We start from the raw sequence: 19,261 nt of genomic DNA, 5'->3' as shown, positions 1-19,261 counted from the left end.
GCATGCAGCCAAAGATTCTGTGTCCCACAGCATGCTGTTGATTACTCACAGTAACATTTTTTTTCACATTAATAAAAAAAAACCAGTTATTTTACTGCTAATTCACGTGATTCTTAGACATTTTCAACTGTAACAAAGGTTGATAGTTCAGTAGTTGGTAGAAGAGTAACATGTTTGTGTTTCAGGTGTACAAGAAGAGGACAGAGACGGCTAAGAAGGAGTACCTGAAACAACTGGCTGCCTACAGAGCCAGTCTGGTCTCACAGGTACCACACGCACACACGCACACACACACACACACACGCACACACACACACACACACACACACACACACGCGCACACACACACACACACACACACACACACACAGTGATAATAGAATATATTGACATTTAGCTGATGCTTTAAAGGAGTAAGTGGGTCAATCTGAAACCTGCAAACCTGATTTTCTGTTCGGCTTTTTCTTGTTCTCCAGAGTTACAATGATCCATCTGAAATGAAGCCGCCCCACTCCTCCTCCACGTCTTCCTCTTCTTCTACCTCAATGTTCACACCCAAACCTTCAGTCTACCCTGGTCACCCAGGCCAGCACCCTTCCTCCAGCTCACTCGCCCACTCTCACCCCCTCCCTCCCCCTCAGCACCCAGGCATGTACATGCCGTACCCCCACCCGTCGCACCCTTCCCACGCCTCAAGCCCCGGCCTCGGCCCCCACATGCGCCCTCCTCACACCCAGATCCACCCCCAGCTCCAGGCTCTGTCCTCCAGAGGGACAGTGCCGCGGCCCAGCGTCCCCCACCAGGGAGCTCTGTCCCTTGGCGGCATGGCGGCGGCTTCCACCCCTCCTCTCCAGGTCAGCCCTCCCCTCCACGGCCAGGCACACCTGGGAGGGCTGCACAGTCCGCACCATCAGCATCAGCAGCTCGGTGGACACTCACTGGGAATGACACACTCGCCTGCCATCACACAGGTCAGTCACACACTGAGTGTACGTCTTATAACTTAACATCTGGTTGATTGGGACTATGCGTTGATCTCCATCTGTTTGTTTACGTGTTTGTTTATTGATAGCATTCAGTAAGTCAGACATGAAGTCTTAAAGAATAGATACCATGAAAAGGCCAAAACCAATAATGTAGTAGTCCATCGTTAATGTCCAAGACCAACTGTCCAAAGCTCTCAGCCCCAAGCCCAGATATATAGTTTAACAGCTGGACACTGTAGTTTTTTTAGCAAACATTACTCAAACAGGGGGACATTTGTTGGGGACTATTTTCAGCGGTGGATTAATCCACATTTGGTGCTCTAGTGAGCATTTGGGGCAGCAGGACGGTGTGTGTGGGATTGAGTCCAGATAAATTACAGTGTGTGTGTTCATGGTGATGTAGGAACAGTGGATTTGATTGTTGGTTTTGGTCTCATCATGGGATTTTTTTTGGACAACATGAATGTATTTACCATAGACATGGAATATTCGCCAACCTTATTGTTTAGATAGTACTGCTGAGATTTGGATACGACTTGACTTCAGTCATATCTGCCACAATAGTTGTTGACATGACCCGGAATTTACTGCGTATGTCCAGCCATGGATGCTCCACCGCAAGTTTTTCTCCCGACTTTTCAGTTAAAAAATAGCAAAAATAAAAGTTTTTCAGGCAGAGCACGGAGAAAATCGATACAAAAAGCCTCCATTTAGTCAGGCAAACTAATGGTTTAAGACACAGATAGCTTGTGACCTCACAGGGTATTAAAGTAAAGGGGTATGGGATCTTAAAAACCTTTTGGTGACTACTTAGGTATTTTCAAATGATTTACTTATGTAGTCATTGAGATTGACTCTCCAGTGTTTCCCCTAGACCAGCAGTGCGTGACTATCATTTTGTGGAACATATTTAGCTCATCCGCTGACCCCAAATGAATGTAAAATAAGCAAATCAGTGACCCGAGAGTGCAGAGCTGGGTCAAAAATGTCATCATCAAAGTGCATTGCATCCACTATACAAAAAAAGTTCATCATCATTCGTCATGGTGACATTGCTATGAACAGAACGCCTCGTGTGTGTGTGTGTGTGTGGGTGTGTGTATGTGTGGGTGGGGCTTAGATATGACATTTATAAATTAATCTCACAAGGTCATTTAAACTCAGCGTCTGTGGCTAACATAATTTGGCGTTCCGCTTAGCTACATCACAAGTAACGTAGGTCCATTTCGGCTAAATGTTTACACAAATGAATCTCTCATTGGAAAAAGGAAACTGTTTAATTTGCGTCGTGGATGTGGCAGTTTTAGCCTTGCTAATATAATCTTAGCATCAACTAACGTTAACGGAGTTGGCTGAGGAGCTCAAAATGGTAACGCTAGCGACGTTAAAACGAGCAGTCCTCACGTCACAAAACTTTATACAAGCGGAATGCGGTGTAACAAGCACGCTAGCTAACGTTCGACTCCACGGAAATGACATTAACACCTGACGTTTTATCCAACTAGTGATGGCTAGCGTTGGCTAAATCAAAACAACGCAACCGTATCATGCTAGTTAGCCAATGTAAGGTTATCATAACGCTCCTGTATGACCTCCCAGAGACGGCCCCCTTCAGTCTCCTATGTCACGCTGTGGAGTAGCTAAATAGCAGACGTTCCCCCTGTTTGACTGAACTGTATACAGTTAGTGTATGCTTCCCATTTACAGTTGCTGCAGTCGGTACAGAGGAAATCCTCCTCCCCTGTTTTACACTGAGAGAAAATGACGCCGTGTGCTGTCTGATGTCAATCAAAGAGACAACAAAATGTTTTTTCTCGAGGTTTTAATACTTTCACCACCATTCACTGTTTACTATTTTCATTGTTTGCCGCGGCGCTTCCGTTCCCTTTCTGCATGTCACTGTTGGATAACCGTGTCCATCAACAGCTCACTCAAACATCAGCCGTCTTTTCAGATGTAATATGAGTTACTCCTCCAGTGTGAACACTTGAGTTTGGAAGCGGGACACAGCTATTGTTGTCCTCTGTGGTCTTCAGTTTGTGGGCCGTCAAACCATTGCTTAGACACACACACACACACACACACACACACACACACACACACACACACTCCTCCCGTTTCCTCGAGGTAGCAGCATCTTGCTGATTTAGAGTCTGCACAGAGGTGGACGGAGGCAGGTGAATATACCAGCGGAGGAGACCAAACGCATACACTCAAAACAGGGAAATGAGATGGGAGGGAAAGGATCAGCATTTCCTTGTGGACTGGAACCGTATTGAATTGGAAACTGATGATAATAAGAGTCTCACCTCCCATTTTTATCCCCTTTTTTATAGTGCACTTTCTTTTTGAAATCCCACACTCCTGTAATCCCCCCTTTTTTTACTCCTCTCTCCTCCATTTTGCATATTTTTAGCAACAAAAAAAAAAAGAGAAAGAGCAAATTAAAAAAAAAAAAAAGAAAAAGGGAAGGGAGGGGAGGGGGGGAAAAAAAGGAGAGGACACAGTGACAGAGCTCTAAACTTTTTATTTTTTTTCCTTTGAGTGAAGAGTGAGAAATGATGGGGGAAGGGAGAGAGAGAGAGGGAGAGAGAGAGAGAGAGAGAGACAAAAGAGGCAGATGGGGTCTTTGTGAAGGAGTGAAGGAGAAGAATTTGCTCAACAATGGATGAATAGGTGAGGTAGAGGAGGAGAGGGGGAGGAGAGGGGGGAGAACCCAACCACCTGCTGTCCTCCTCTTTCTCCTCTTTCACTCTAAACACTCAGATTAACTTCCCTTTCAGCCTCTCTCTCTCTCTCTCTCTCTCTCACACACACACACACACACACTCCTGCACTTTGTCACTGCACTCGCTTATTTTTCCCCCTCTTCCCACCTCTCTCTCCTCCCTCAAGTGTCTTATTAAGACACCTCCTTTTCCTTCTCCTCCTCCTCCTCCTCTTCCCCTTCCTCGTCCTCCTCCTCTCCTTTAACCTTTTCGTCTCCTCCTTTCTGCCCCCACCCCCGCCCCCACCCCCCGGGCAGATGATAAAATCAGCAAGACACTCAAAACTCTGTAATTACTGCTGATGAACCAGCGACTGATCTCTGTCTCCTTTTCACTTCACTTGCCTCCTTTCGTATCCCTGTTAATTAGAAACCGTTTTGCAGAAGGAGCGCGGAGGGTCGGTTTTTGCTCAAGCCGCCGGCTCTCTATGGACTCACTCGGGTTGAAGGGGGACGTAAACAAGCCGCCATTACCGCGGCGGCGTCTCCGCATTCAAACCTGCGCAATAACTACCGCGGTGAATGTGAAGGAGTTTTCACCTTTTCACCGCTTTTTTTTTTCACGCTGCTTACATTTTGGCAAATTAAAAGCACACTGAATTAGCAGATCCAGTCTGCAGTGCACCCGCGGGTGAAACTCGAAAACAGGAGGATTCTCAGGCCAGAGTTCTTTCTTCTTTTTTTTTTTTTTGCCTATAAATCACCAAAAACCAGACTTCCTTGGCTCGGCTGTCATCAGCTGCTCCGAAATGTTCAAAACCTCAACAAAAACAGAAAGGAAAGAATCCACCAACTTCCATGAGATGTGTTTCACTTTGCTTCCAGCCTCGTATAGTTTGCGAGGACACACAACTGCAGTACACTATGAAAACTACAATACTATTTGTTTGGATTTCCTCAGCTCACGTTAGCAGAGCGCTCATCTTTCTTTTCTCCGCATGACACTAACTTTTTTTTTTTTTTTTTTACAATTCCAGGGCTACCCCTCCTCTCTCCAGTCTGAGTACCAACCAATGGGAGGAGGTATGCTTAATGGCGGAGCGGTGATGTCACCATCGGTGGACTACCACCAGCTGGGCCGACACACGCCGAACCACCACCCCTCTCTGGACTGGGGCGCTGATTACCATGGCAACGGGTAGGTATCAGGGTTTCGGCGAGAGAGTAACTTCACGCGCCTTGATGACTCTGGGTCACTAAAAATACATGTTGGGCAAAGCTCCTGTTACAAAGGTCTTCTTTGAAACTGGCTCGCCTGCGTTTGTCACTTAACAAAGTCTTAAAATGGCTGCTAAACTGGTACAAGGATTCTGTGAGACAGTCTGGAGTACTCTGCAGGCTGCGTCCATCAGTCTCCCTGGTGTAAAGGCCTTAATATGAACGGTGTGGCCGGTGGTTTTTCCCGTCCTCGTCCTCACTGTCTGTTTCTCCTCTCTCCTCCCGCAGAGGTCTCCAGAGAGACAAACACCTCTATCTGAGCTAATCTCGGGACAAAGCGACGCCAAACCTCGACCGAGCCCTCCTTCTACTGCCACGCCGCGGAACCCCAGGCCCAGCGTACCTGAACCCCCGCTGAGGACTCAACCGACAAGACACCCCCCCCCCCCCCCTCCCCTGCGCCCGAGCTAAACTCGAGTTCAGCACTTCAAACAAAGGCCCAAGCAGTAAAATAAAGGGACATTTCTGTGTATTACTACCACGTCTCCTCTAAGGGACAATAGGAAGCGTGTACGCCAGCGAGGAGAGGTGGGCGGGTCCTGTGCTGATAGGTGTATAGACTCCGGCCTCCCTCGGAAAGGAGTGCTCTGTCTAATTTCTTGTCTGCCCCTGGAAAAAAAAAAAAAAAAAAAAAAGTCCCTAATTTTGTAAAGATGGTGTTTACCGTCAGTTCCAAAAAACAAAAAAAAGTGTAAATTGCTGTAAGATAACTGTTTGATTTCTTTGACCTCGTAGTTCCAAAGTGACGCAAACGAGAGGTTGACAACCAAATACTACACAAATTGCCCCCCCCCCCCCCCCCAACCTTGCTGGTTCTTTTAATTTTATGAATATTTGCCTTTGATTTGATGCAGTCCGGACACACTGTCTGCAGAGTCAGCTTTATCCAGCTGAAGACACGATAAGAGAACGGCGGAACGGCACCTGAAGCCGCTTTGAACCGGCCGTTTTACTCTCGGCGGCGAGGCTCAGATCTGCAGGGTAGAACTTCAGTGTATTTTAGTCCCCGAAAATAATGAAATGTCAAACAGTTCTTTGTTGGAGAGAAAAACAACCAAAAAAAAAAAAAAAAAAATAGTCCTTTGTACGATGACGGCTCCTCCTCCTGGCATATGTCTGTTGATAATATTGATTTGGATCCAAACTGTGTGTGTGAGTGTGTGAAGTGTTAATGAGAAGGCAGAGTGGTTTGATTGGGCTGCCTGGTCTCTTTTGTCATCTCTATTTCTCTGTGCACAGAGGCTATTTAAGAAACTATAACTGTTGCTGGGTTGGCTGTGTTTCGATGTCATTTCTTTTAATCAAATCGAGTTTTGTTTTAGTCTTAATGATGATGAGAGACACAGTTCTCTCGCTCTGTATCTCTTTGTATTAATGTGGGGGTGGGGGTGGGGGGGGGGTTTTGGCAGATGAAAGGACTCTGGGCAACAACAACCATGAAGATTTTCTTATTTTTAGATTCTAATAATGTGTTTGAGAATAAAGTCAGTGCTGCATTGATGTGCAGTCATTACTCCAAAGCCTGCCTCTTTCATGCCGCTTGCCTCTGAACGGTCTGCGATGGCTGCTTCAAGCGAACCGCACACGATAACGTACACCTTTACCTGCACACCTTTGTCTTCTGGCCTTTGCATTCACGCAAAAGGAGCTAAGCTGGAGACGGTCCAGAGTCAAACACTGGCGGGTTGATTCGTTTTTGAACCCATCTTTATGGGCTTTAGAGGATGAATCCGGCAGACCTTGGTGGATCCTTGACGAATTGCAATTGGGTCTGGACGTTAATGTTCTCCGCAGGTTGATTTGTAGCGACTTCAGTGGTTCCTCTGACTTCTTCTTCTTCTTCCTCCTCCTCCTCCTCCTCCTGCCCCATCATTTGGTCAGGACGACACTTTGTCCGAGACTTGTCGTTCGCGACCGCATGTGTTTAGAGCTAAATAGCAAACGTTAGCAAGCGATTTGTGTTGCGTTACGCTCAAGTCGCAGAGCTAAGCCCTGGTTTTACTTGCCGGATGAATCCCAAACGAAAAAACCCAGAAGCTCTTTTCGACGACACTTGCCACCTCTTCAGAGGTGTTTCCAGGCTCCTCACAGACTACAATATGAAATGTAAAATATATTTGTGTCCGTTTTCCAAGTGGCGACTCTTTATTTCCTAATGCAACACAAACACAGGGCCGTCAGTGGCATACCGAGTCCTGTCCTTCACAAAAACAAACGACACGAATACTTTTAGATGCATATAAAATAATGGATAAGTCAAATGGTGTGCATCAGATTTTTAATGTTATCCATCCACCACTTCACTGTTTAGCAGCAGCATCCAACTGTTTGCCAACAAGCTAGCTATATAGAACATTCATAAGGTAATAATACGCCAGACAACGAAATGTTTGGAACAACAGGAGCTCCTTTCTTGCAGCAGCCCCCGCCTTGATTGGGTTACTGGTCTGATCGACACTAGCAGTTCAGTCCAGCTGCACTGATGTAGCTGCAGTTTCGCGTCTAAACCTCAGCATGCTTTATATGCCATTTCTTCTGTGGAAACAAGCCTGCAGCGGGTGTGGGGGGCGAGTCGGGGGCCCCTCCAGGCGTTTCTCCTCTTATTGAACATTTGCATTCGCACACACAGATGCCTGGGGACACGGCTACATTACTGCTAAGGTACTGGTGGTGTACTCCAGGCGTCAGTGCAGGCTGTTATTTAGCAAATATCCATCCATCAGCCATGTTGTCGAACTCTTTATTCATCTGCATGGGTTTTTTTTGGGGGGGGGGGGGTTCTCTGACAAGAAAGAGTTCCACACTTGGAGCGCATCTGTTTCCAACTGAACAGCCTTGCGTTGTCGGTAGTTAAACTTTAGTCCTGAACTTTTCAGGAAAACACCTCAAGCTCCACCAAACATGCCAGTTTTGTCCTAAGTGGCAGCTAAGTGAGAAAAAAATGTCAGAAAAATTACACCAAATGTCAAAAACAAAAAACCCCGATCAGTCTGTTTCTGAAAGTGTGAAACACACACCACCTCTGTCAGGTGGACGGGGACGCTCCCCCCCCCCCCCCCGCTTTAATTACATTCTGTCTCCATAAACGTCCCGCTTCAGTCCCGCCATGCCATGAGTCAGAGCTGGCAGTTAGGCAGCCTCCCTGCGTGTCAGCGGGTGCACACTGCCCCCCGGTGGCAAAGAGAAGAGCTGCACCTACTCCCTGCTTCTGCACTGCAGGTCATTCAAAAGTTGAGTTTCAAGTGTGGTTGGGATTTTGGGGTGCTTTTGGTTACTCTAAATCAATGGCGGGGGGGGGGGGGTTCTATTTGAATTCCACACAATAAAATAATAATGACTCACTATTTAACTAAAGCGGTGAGATGAAATAAGTGGAAATAAGAGATGAAAAACAACAACATCTGAGATTTGGGAACCAGGGTCCCTGGCTACTGCTTTGTCAATATTTGTATATTAACAATGGGGGATGAATGGCGGTGTTGCTCCGTGTCTGCCGGGGGTGTAAAGGCGGCCCCTTCGTCACACCTCCAGCAGACACCGAGACGTCTCGCCAACAAGTTTTTTGTCACTCTTTGGCATTTCATCGTCAACAAATCACTGAGTCATTCGTCGACTGTTGAGTACTTACGGCACAGAACAGGAAGAGCGCGCCGCGCGGTAGCATGGAGGCCACATTGATTTGACAAGGATGCCCCGGCCCACCAGTGTAACGGGTCGCAGCGACCCCGGGTTCTGCGTAGTGGAGGGTTGAGGGTTGAACGTGTTCAGACGCTCACTTTGGTAAGTGTTAACCGAACTGCCTGTAGGCAGCATTTAGAGGTCGGCCGGTGTGACCAGTGAAACCCAACACAGCGCAAACAGCCGCCTTGGTGCCAAAACCGAAACCCAATCCAGCAGTGGCACACAGAGGCCTCTGCAACCGGCTACGATCAGCACGGAGGGCCCTGCTGTTTCAGGTGGGTTCCTGTTTCCTGATCACTGAACTCGAAGGATTCTTTTATTTTTTTTGCTGTAAGCATATTTCACTGCTGTCCCAGGTTTAGGTGTCTCAGTACTACACTGTCATTCAAACAGTTACTGAATATATTCTACTGATTGATTATATAATATATTGCCTGCTAGTGTCCACCACCATCATTTAAAATGTATACATAAAAAAATGAATATTCAAAATATTTAAAAATAACATTCCATATCAGTCCAGTATCTTTTGATGTACATTTTACACCGGCGGTTCCCAACCTTTTTTTCTTAAGGGACCCCTATTTTGCCATTGCATACAGCATCCCATTCCAGTGTCTGTTGAATTCCAACACCAGCGGACTGATTAGGTGATCACCTGAACCAAATCCATCTAACGAGGAAAAGTATAAAAACCACCGCTGTGGTCATCACCATCCTCTTGCAATAGGCCTCAAAAAATAACCGGAATCACCAAACATTTGACCATGCCAGAAAAGTGAGGAAAAGAAGGGTGCTTCAAGCAGCAGCCTGGAATCAAGCAGATTTGTCTTTGGGAAGGACGCATGAGTCAATCCACGTGCAAGGCTATTCCTGGAAGAAAACTGTCTTCCTTCTGCTCTGACAATGTTCCCAAACTCTGAGGACTGGGTTTCTTTTTTTTTTTTTCCCCAGCAGGACAATGCTCCATGCCACACAGTCAGGCCAATCAAGATGTGGATGGAGGACCGCCAGACCAAGACCCTGTCATGGCCCGCCCAATCTCCAGGCCTGAACCCCGTTGCAAACCTCTGGGACGTGATCAAGAGGAAGATGGATGGTCACAAGCCATCAAACAAATTTGCATTATTCAAGGTCTGAAAACACTGCCTCTTGTTATTTTGACTTTTTGTTTTTGCAAATAAAGGCTGTAAATGACAATATTTTTATTTGGAAGAAATGTTGCCAGTTTATAAAATAAAAATATGAAATTTACTCACACACATACCTATAAATGGTAAAACCAGAGAAACTGAGAATTTTGCAGTGGTCTCTTAATTATTTTCCAGAGCTGTATACACTGACGACCCCCACCCGCCCACATATAATTACAAAAAGCCTACTTCTTTTGAAATCTCGTCATGTATATTTCATTATATTCTTAGCAAAACAAAAACAGCACAGAACAATTAACTTAAATAGTGAACTTAATACCTGCAGGACGTTTGTGTAAAACATTGTATAAAATTTGTATTATATTCTATTTCCTGTGGATATTGCATTGTATCAGAAGATTTTTCCTCATATTTTTAGGAACACAATTCTGTGTCCATATTATTATTATTATTGTTATTATTATTATTATTCTCTTTTAATTTCACTGTCATACATATGTTTTAATAGTCTGAAATAACCCTTAAATGTTCGGAACCCACAACCGAACCCACATCCAGGTCCATTTAGTAGCTTATTAAAAAATGTGAATTTTACTGAGCAAACATCAGCTGCTGATAAAGATCATGTGGCATGGTTGAAAGCTCCAGCACAGCTACTAAATGTACCTTGAGGTGAGATTTTTTTTTTTTTTTTACACTGTTACAAAGGTCATCAATGAACTTTTATTATGAATAACAGCAAGGTTTCATTTTTACTCAGTGTTTATAATTACAAAAATAAAACTACACCATCTGTAAAATACCCAGAAATGACATTTTCTAGCAGTTCATAACATCACATTAAGAGCGCATGGAGGCCTCAGTCTCAGCTACAGTGTCCTCTGCATCTGAGGCAAAACTCCTTTTCAAATAATGAAGCGCTTCTTCGGAATCTTTTGTCAAAACACTGCCAATCCATAAGATTTCAGCCATTAAATATGGTACGAGCAGCTAGCGTATTTTCCTCTCCAGTGCGGTGGGTGGTCGGCTGGACGCCTTCTCAGGAAGCACCAGCCTCAGCTTCCTTCTTGGGGAGGACCCTCCTTCCTCTGACAGGTACTCCTGCTGCAGCAGTGCAGCAGCAGCAACTGCATCACTTGTGGGGGATCCACTCTGTGCAGACATACCGGGTGCAGAGACACCTGATACAGGCACATCTGCTGCCTGCATGCTGCCTCCAGACACTCCTGCTGCAAGTACTTCAGTTGGAGCCACACCCCCAGTTGACATATTGACTGTCAACCCAGCAGGTCCACGACCAGTCTCTGTCTGACTGTTATTGTTGGACAGATTTTCCACAGTGGTCAGTGGTCCAGGAGCCTGAGGGGTCACCCCAAATAAACCATCTGCACTTGGCGGTTCCGGGGCTGGGAGAGTGAGGCTCTCCTTGGTCTGGGGTGCTTGAGATGCAGGGGGCAGCTGAGGTACTTCCCCAGTCTGCAGGCCTTGTCCCTGGGCTGGAGGAGGTGCCTGACTCTGTGAGAGGGACCGCACAGGAGCAGGGTTAACAGCTGGCTTTGCAGCTAAGCTTGAGGCCAGTGCTGCAGGCTGGGAGTTGTGAAGAAGAGAAGGTATTGCACTTGCTTGCAAAGGGTTAGCGTGTACAGTGTTAGCTAGAAGAGAGGTAGCAGGAGACGTGAGGCCTACCCCAGCTTGCCAGCTGTAGCTGTCTGTGGTACCACTTCGAGCCACGTTGGGCCCACTGATTGCTATGTTAGGAGCAACGGAATTAGCTGGATAGCTGGGAAAGAGTGCATTAGGTCCTTGGGCCATGGTGTTGAGCAAAGAACTCCCTCCTTGAAGGGAGCCCACCGAACCAAGCAGGGAGAGCTTGGTAGGGGGATTACTGTCAGTGGTAGAGAGGGATAAGGGATGATGCGACGAAAGCTGAGCACTCCCCAGAACCAACCCAGCTCTCTGATACTGAATACTCCCACCCTGCACGTTTTGTTCCTGTACAACGGCAATAGCAGAGGCAGATCGGTCCACAGTATCGGTGGTATCACCAGGTCGGGAGTTCTCTGGGTGGGTACTCTCGTCCTGGTCACCTTCCGTACTTTCCTGGACGCCTTGCCCACTTTTGGAAGTCGTTTTTTTCTGCTTAGAGGGCGTTTTGCTCTTCTGTTCCCCTCCTCTGTCTTCTTCTTCCCTTTCTTCCTCGCCACCCTCAGTCAACCCTTCAGTGGTGGATTTCTTCATTTTCTGGCTGTTGCCCTTTGTTTTCTTACCAGACGCTCCTTTCCCTTCCTTCTCTTCTCTTTCATTGCCACCCCGCCTTTTATCATTACTCTTCTTCGAGCTGCTTTTCTCTGAGTGGCTCTGCTCGGCCTTCCTCTTAGGATGGACTTTGCTTTTTCGTAGCGGGTTCAAGTTCAGTTTGACCTTCAGTAACCGGTTTGACTGGACTTTGTGTCTTCTTACTCTTCCTCCCTCCTTGTCTCTGGAGGTCCTCGACTCCTCCTCCCGCTTCCCTCTCCCTCCCTCCTTGCCTCGACTGTAACCTTGCTCTGGGGCTCTCGAACTCTCCAGATCAAATGTTACATTTCTTGTTTCTCTTCTCCACTCTGGGCTCATCGTGTCAAACGGGTTCTGGTTAACAGTCCTACCCCTGTCAATGTGTCTGTAATGAGAAGGGAAGCCATCAAACACAGCCGAGTCTCTCATGATGGTGTGAATCCTCCCTAGTCTCATGTTCTGCTCCGGTGGTCTGTACGTCCTGTGGCACCTCTCACAGTGTAAAGTCTCATGTCCTCTGCTGTTGCATTCCATATCAGTCCTGCGACTCTCTCCCGTCTCTCTGGCTGCCTTATAAGCAGCCAGGGTCTCTGGTCTCTCACTGAAGGTGTCTTTCCTTGGATGAGAGGAAAAGCTTGCGTTGCCACGAAAAAGAAGCTTATTGGGAAAGTCGCTGCTCAAGATTCCCTGCTGAGTCCCAAACCTCCTCCTTTCTTCCTCGGTCATCATCCTCACTCTCCTCTTCTCTCTGTCCTCCTCTGCCTCCATCCCTCCATTTATCTTGGTGTTCCCTCTCATCGGATTCATCCCTCTCAGCCCTTCGTTGCTGCAGTCCGGGCACCTGGCCTGGCCATCTCTCCTTGCATCCCACGTCATGGCTTCCCTGTCCCAAGGCTGGCTGCTGTTGTTTGCTTGCAAGAAGAGGTCCCTTCTCTTTTCGCTAACATCCAGGTGATTGACGTGGTGATTCGCAACTGTGCTGCCTCCCTCTTCTTCCTCTTTTTGTCTTTTACTTTCTTTCAGTTTCTTCTTCCGAGACACTTGATAGCAGATTAGGACTATCAGCATGGTCAAGCCAACGCCACCTGAAGGTTTTAAACAGTGATGTCTTTGAAGGGTACTCACATTCATCTTTGCAATTACAATACATATTGGTGCATAAGGTGCTTTGTAGCAGAAGATTCTTTGTCATGTTTGACTGATCAAAACAGAGGTTATGAGTTTTCTGGGCAGATGTTATGAGACAATGTTTTTCTGCGCTTTTGAATTCTGATTTGAAAATTAAAATCAAACAATTTTCTGTCATTGTGTAATGCGTCATTCTCACCAATAAAGCAGACGACCGCAGTGATGGCCAGATCGCGAGCGTACAGTCGAGGCGTCACGCTGCCCCTCGCCTCTATCTGCACGGTGATGTTCTGATTCGACGGGACGCAGTTGGCCTCCGTCAGCTCCAGCACTGTGGTCACAGCCGGGTTGTCAGCGCTCACACACACCATCCTACGGCCATTGTAGAGAGTCTGAGAGGAGGGGGGGGGGCAGGTATGTCAGGTTTACTATACCTGTATCATCAAACAGAATTTTTCCTATAATATAGTACTATATAATAATATATAATATTCTTCCACGTAGGACTACAGTACCGGTATGAGTCATAATCTTTAGTCACCGAATGAAATACCAACTCTGTAATCATCGCTTCAATAATCTGTTTTAACGTGGCAGTTCCTGAAACAAGTGAAGCTGCATTGGAAACGTGCGCAGGCTGAGGAAGAACTCCTGCACCTTGTCGGGTTGTTGTATGAAGGTGGACAGGACGGCAGCCAGTTCCAGCAGCTGACAGGAGCAGTTCCATGAGTTGAGGTCCAGGTTGAGGTTTGTCAGCCAGCTGAGGTAGGAAAAAGCCTCAGCAGGAGCAGAACTCAGACGGTTTCTGGACAGATCCAGAGTCTGCAGGCTCACCAACCCACTGAAGCTAAGACAGGATCATACTGTATACATTACATTGGTGTAAACTGCGATAAAGTATGAAAAATGTGTGAGAAATTAGAATGCATGGAAAGGCATTAAACATGTACTAACCTGTTTCTATCCAGATGATCTATCAGGTTATCCGACAGATCCAGACTCTCCAGATCTTTGAGGTCATTCCGAGGGAGGGAATCAGAGTCCAAACTGGTCAGCAGGTTTCCCTCCAGTTTCAGGCTCCGCAGGGCCTTGCTGCCTTTAAGCCAGCCGCCTTGGATCTGCACAGCAACACAGAGAACCATGTCAGAGGGACAAAGTACAGGCCTTATTCAGTCCCACAGAGTACTCAAAACCATAATATATAGAGGTGCATGCAGTTCTTTCTCTGTGGGAGTTCTGCAAAATGTGGTTTTGCTGTGTGGTTCACTCATTATGACTGTGTTAATAGAAAAACCTCCACCACCTAACAACCAGCTCAAAACTGTTTCAAATACATTTGCAGATATATTTATACTTCAGATTTCCCCTGAAGAGGTAAGTCTCTTTGTGGTCATTTTGTATGCCTTTGTAGTTGTTTTGTGTCTCTTTGTGGTCATTTTATGCCTCTTTTTAGTTGTTTTGTGTCTCTTTGTGGTCATTTTATGTGTCTTTGTAGTTGTTTTGTGTATCTTTGTAGTTGTTTGATGTCTCTTTATGGTCATTTTATGTCTCTTTGTAGTTGTTTTGTGTACCTTTGTAGTTGTTTTGTGTCTCTTTGTAATAATTTTGCATGCTTTTGTAGTCATTTTGCGTCTCTTTGTGGTCGTTATGTGTCTCTTTCTAGTACAACTCTTTGTACCCACCATGCTGATGAGGTTGTGGCCCAGGGCGAGGATCTCTAGCTGGGTTAGATTGGTCAGAGCTCCACCCTGCAGGGCCTGGCTGGTCAGGAGGTTGTGGTCCAGCAGCAAAGTGTGAAGGAAGGGCAGGTTTCTGAAGGACTGTTCACCCAGCACTGAGATCTGGTTATGACTCAGACCTGGACAGACATACTTACAGTTCATACTTGCAACATTTTAAAGCCACTGTGTGTAGAATAGCAGGGTGTGTCAAAAAGACATCGTGGCAAGCAGCTACCTCGCTTCTATCTGCTCATTCTTCTCTTCCCAAAGAGAATAACTGTAAAAATACATCCCACATCCCGCACGTGTCCCAAGTCCATACAAATGCACAAGCACATACACAGACACACATAGTTACTGACTGACCAATGACTGTAATGTTGCTTAGGTCAGACAGCGAGGCGGGCTGGACTGTGGAGATGAAGCCCTCTGTTAGCAGCAGAGCCTGGGTCGTGTCTGGAGCGTCTGGTCACACACACACACACACACACACACACACACACACACACACACACACACACACACACACACACACACACACACAGTTAACACACACGGGGTCTCATGGGTAATATACTACAAAGTGTGTCATATTACTGCAGCGTATAATAAACCTAATACAATGTGTGTGTGTGTGTGTGTGTGTGTGTGTGTGTGTTACCAATAATGTGGGCCAGTCTGTGACAGATGACGGCATCCTCAGAACAAACCACGCAGGAAGCAGGGCATGATGGGACAGGGGACACACGCTGGGCTCTAATGACTGACAGCAGGAGCATCAGCAAAACACCTGCGGACAAATTCATATTTTCCGCAAATAAAAACTGTGTGAAAAAATGATATATTGTAAACTGGCCCAAAAAAAAAGAGAACCCTTCTTAATGCCTGACGTTGATGGGCTGGAGTGTGTTGTCAGTATTACACTGTACTACAGTATTTCTCTCGTTTTAACCTGCAATAATCGTAGGCAGGCCGCATTTAACACGATGGTCGCATTTGTTTATGATGGAACGGATGTTGTGCATCCATTGTGCGTAGCACTTACTGGTCATGTTGTGTTACAGTCGAGGTAACACGGCGACGAGGCAGCATCTCTTCCATAGGGCTGTAACTCGATACAGCTGCATCACCGGCGTGATCATCATCTGTCTGTTTGGCCTATAAAAACACATCATTACATCTTTGTCTCCTCTCTTCAGGTCTGCACAGGTGAATGTAGACTCAACCCCCCCCCCCTCAGGGCCGTTTGTTCCATCCAATCATCCATCATCACCACCAGCAGTAGTGTCCTTGCTTTTTGCCTTTGTGATTTTATTTTTTTATTATCCCGTCCTTCTGGCCAGAAAGTCATTTGGTTGGGATTCATTTGCAAAAACGTCTTTTGCACAATAGCTTTACAAAACAAAACCTGGGTAAAAAAAAAAACATATATAGTGCATTATTTTATATATACTGTACATACTGTATTTAAAATGCAATGAACATTATATAGAGTGCGGTGTAGACCTGCTCTATATGTTAAATGTCATGAGATAACTTTTGTTGTGATTTGACGCTATATAAATACAAATTGTTTCGTTAAAAAAAGAAAATAATAATGTCATGGGCCATTATAATAAATGGTCTTGAAGTGATCTTGGTTGGGGATCGGCAGTGCAGTAACACTGAAAAATCCATTGTGATGTCTGTCATTTGGACCTTCTTCAGTTGCCATGTTTGTTCACTGTTTGTTCTGAGTTGCTAGGGCAAACAAACAGTCATTAAATGTGTTGGCAACGAAACTGATGTGCGTGTGTGTGGTATCGTCAGGGGGGGGGGGGGGGGGGGGGGGGGGGGGCGTTGTCGAAAGGGGAGGCTGACTGATGGGTGACAGCCAGACATTGTAGCAGAATGAGGCCTATCATGTTTCTGCTGAAGCTCTTTTCCTAATGGACTTTCGTCTAGTGAGCTGTCCTCTTTGATGAAGAAATACGAGTTACTCCACAACAGTAATTGTACAAAAGGCTCAGCACTGTCTCTGCTGTCTGCTCTGTTTTTGGACACACCCATCCCCAAGTACAGAGGGGAGAGTCACCTTCTGCACCCAGTTAGCTGTGATTGAGAACTGCTGGTGCTATCAACTGCCATCCGCCCCGGCACTCAGGTTGGTCAGCCGACAATGCATTCTGTTTGCATAAAATCCATGAACCAGAGTGGATCAGTTGTGAATATGACAAACCAGTGAGCAGAGAACCACAGGAACAGTTTAGTTTGATGTTGATGATGCTGAAAGACTGCTGAGCCATTTAATCTCAAATGACAGGAAGTACTTGGGTATATTATTTGGGTAATTGAAATGGTTTTGGTCATTTTGCCTCTCTTTTTGGTTGTTTTGTGTCTCTGTAGTTATTTTGCGTCTCTTTGTGGTTGTTGTTTTGCATCTCTTGGTCATCATTTTGCGTATCTTTGTATTTCTTTTGTGTCTGTTTGTAATCATTTTGGGAATTGTGTGTCTCTGTAGTTCTGTGTCTCTTTGTAGTTGTTTTGCATCGCTTTGTAGTTGTTTTGCATCTCTTTGTTGTCATTTTGCATATCTTTTGTTTATTTTGTGTCTCTTTGTAGTTGTTTTGCATCTCTTTGAGGTTGTTTTGCATCTCTTTGTTGTCATCTTTTTTTGTATCTGTGTTTATTTTGTGTCTCTCTGTAGTTGTTTTGCATATCTTTTGTTTATTTTGTGTCTCTTTGTGGTTGTTTTGCATCTCTTTGTTGTCATCTTTTTTCGTATCTGTGTTTATTTTGTGTCTCTCTGTAGTTATTTTGCATCTCTTTGTTGTCATTTTTCGTATCTTTGTATTCATTTTGTGGTCATTTTGTATTTCTTTGTCGGTGACATTTTGCTGGCCCCTGGGCCTGCGCCCGGTTGGCCCGTTCAGCAATCAATCCGCGAGTAATGTAATGCTCTCATCAACCCTCAATATGAAATCATAATCAGCAGTTTCCAACAAAAAAGCTCTGACAAACCCATTGTACACTACCTGCCAAGCTCCAAATCAAAGAGTTAGTGACTAGATATGAAGAAAGTGAAAGATCTATCTAAAGAGCCAGATATTCTGTGTTTCTGTGTTGGTCTTGGAGTTTTTCTGCCTTATAGTGGACAAACATTTGTGATGCAGTTTTAAGTGAAACACTATAGCTGGTACCCGAGTGATTTGCTCAAGACTGTGCATGACCCACTTTAGGGCATTTACATTTTCAGTTTAATTCTGCTTTAGTGGTGAGTAACTAATTGTAATTAATCAAAAGATCACAAAGTAATTTCCACACAAACAACCCGGGGCCTTTATGGACCTTGAGGATCCTGGTGCCACAGGGCGGTTGCTCACTTTGCCTGGTTGGTAATCCAGTCTCTAGGACACATCACATGTCTGACCAAAGAAACCCTTGTCATTTAATGAACTACTGCTAATGAACTACTCACTAACGCACCTAAAACCATTTCAGTAGTGTGGCTTTCACTGAAGCACTTTAGTGTCCCATTACTGCGTGTGCTACATTCGCTGTTAGGTATAAGATTTGAAAGTTTTTTCCCCCCATGTTTTTAGTCAGGGGACCAATCAAAAGCTATTCCCTCCCCCCCCTCCCCCTGAGAAATAGGGTTAGTCGCTATCTACTAGTTGAGCGATCCCCAGCATCACCTAAATATCTTCTGCCCCCATCCTGCAAGCTTGTGACAAGACAGCTAAAACATCTCGATGGACAAGCAAATATATGGATTAACATTCGCCACAATAAACCCAAAGAGAGCATCAAACTTGTGAGGACCCCCTTTTTTTTCCCCTGCAATGCCATTGATCTGCTTTATGCTTTCTGTCTGGCTTTGGTTCCTGAACATCCTTCTGAGCACCTCATCCTAAACCACACCAATGATAAAAAAAACACATTTCAGACTGCTTACCTCTTGTACCCAACTCAAAGGTCCACCCCTGCTGATGACATGGTACACTCCACTCTCACATTAATCCATAAGAATGATCTGTAGCTCCCTGGGACGTGTCTACTGCTGGGGGACTTAAACTCGGGAGCTCCGTCATTTACTGGTTGCTACAGGCGCTGTGTACATGCGTGCATCTAGCTAAAGTTACCTGGCCCTCCCAGGAGCATGCTCAGTGGCGCTGGCTGTCACCTGAGAGGCACAGATGTCATGTCTGACTCAGCTTCCCCCCCCGAGTCAGCCTTCAAGTTTAGTTTCCCCCCGAATTCCCTTTTCCTAAAAGTCAGTAACGTCAAATGGAATTGCCACAAAAAGACCACAAAAAATATATTTCTTATGAATCAATTTTATTTTCATTCACA

At 45.7% G+C, this 19,261-nt stretch overlaps 1 protein-coding gene across 1 annotated transcript in view; it reads left to right on the top strand.

Annotated features, from left to right (window-relative positions):
• Positions 1-5,739, top strand: part of tox (thymocyte selection-associated high mobility group box) — a 37,436-nt gene extending 31,697 nt beyond the window's left edge. Inside the window, exons 7-10 of the mRNA XM_070919582.1 lie at positions 186-266; positions 477-971; positions 4,731-4,891; positions 5,200-5,739. Coding sequence (XP_070775683.1) covers positions 186-266; positions 477-971; positions 4,731-4,891; positions 5,200-5,236 — 774 coding nt within the window. The 3' untranslated portion in view covers positions 5,237-5,739. The remainder of the gene's footprint in view (positions 1-185; positions 267-476; positions 972-4,730; positions 4,892-5,199) is intronic.
• Positions 5,740-19,261: the final 13,522 nt, after the last annotated feature.

The sequence above is a fragment of the Enoplosus armatus genome, chromosome 14 (genome assembly GCF_043641665.1).
Source record: "Enoplosus armatus isolate fEnoArm2 chromosome 14, fEnoArm2.hap1, whole genome shotgun sequence".
In the NCBI taxonomy this organism is placed as follows: domain Eukaryota; kingdom Metazoa; phylum Chordata; class Actinopteri; order Centrarchiformes; family Enoplosidae; genus Enoplosus; species Enoplosus armatus.
Note: the sequence above shows the minus strand (reverse complement) of the source record. Positions and strands in the feature narration are given on the sequence as shown.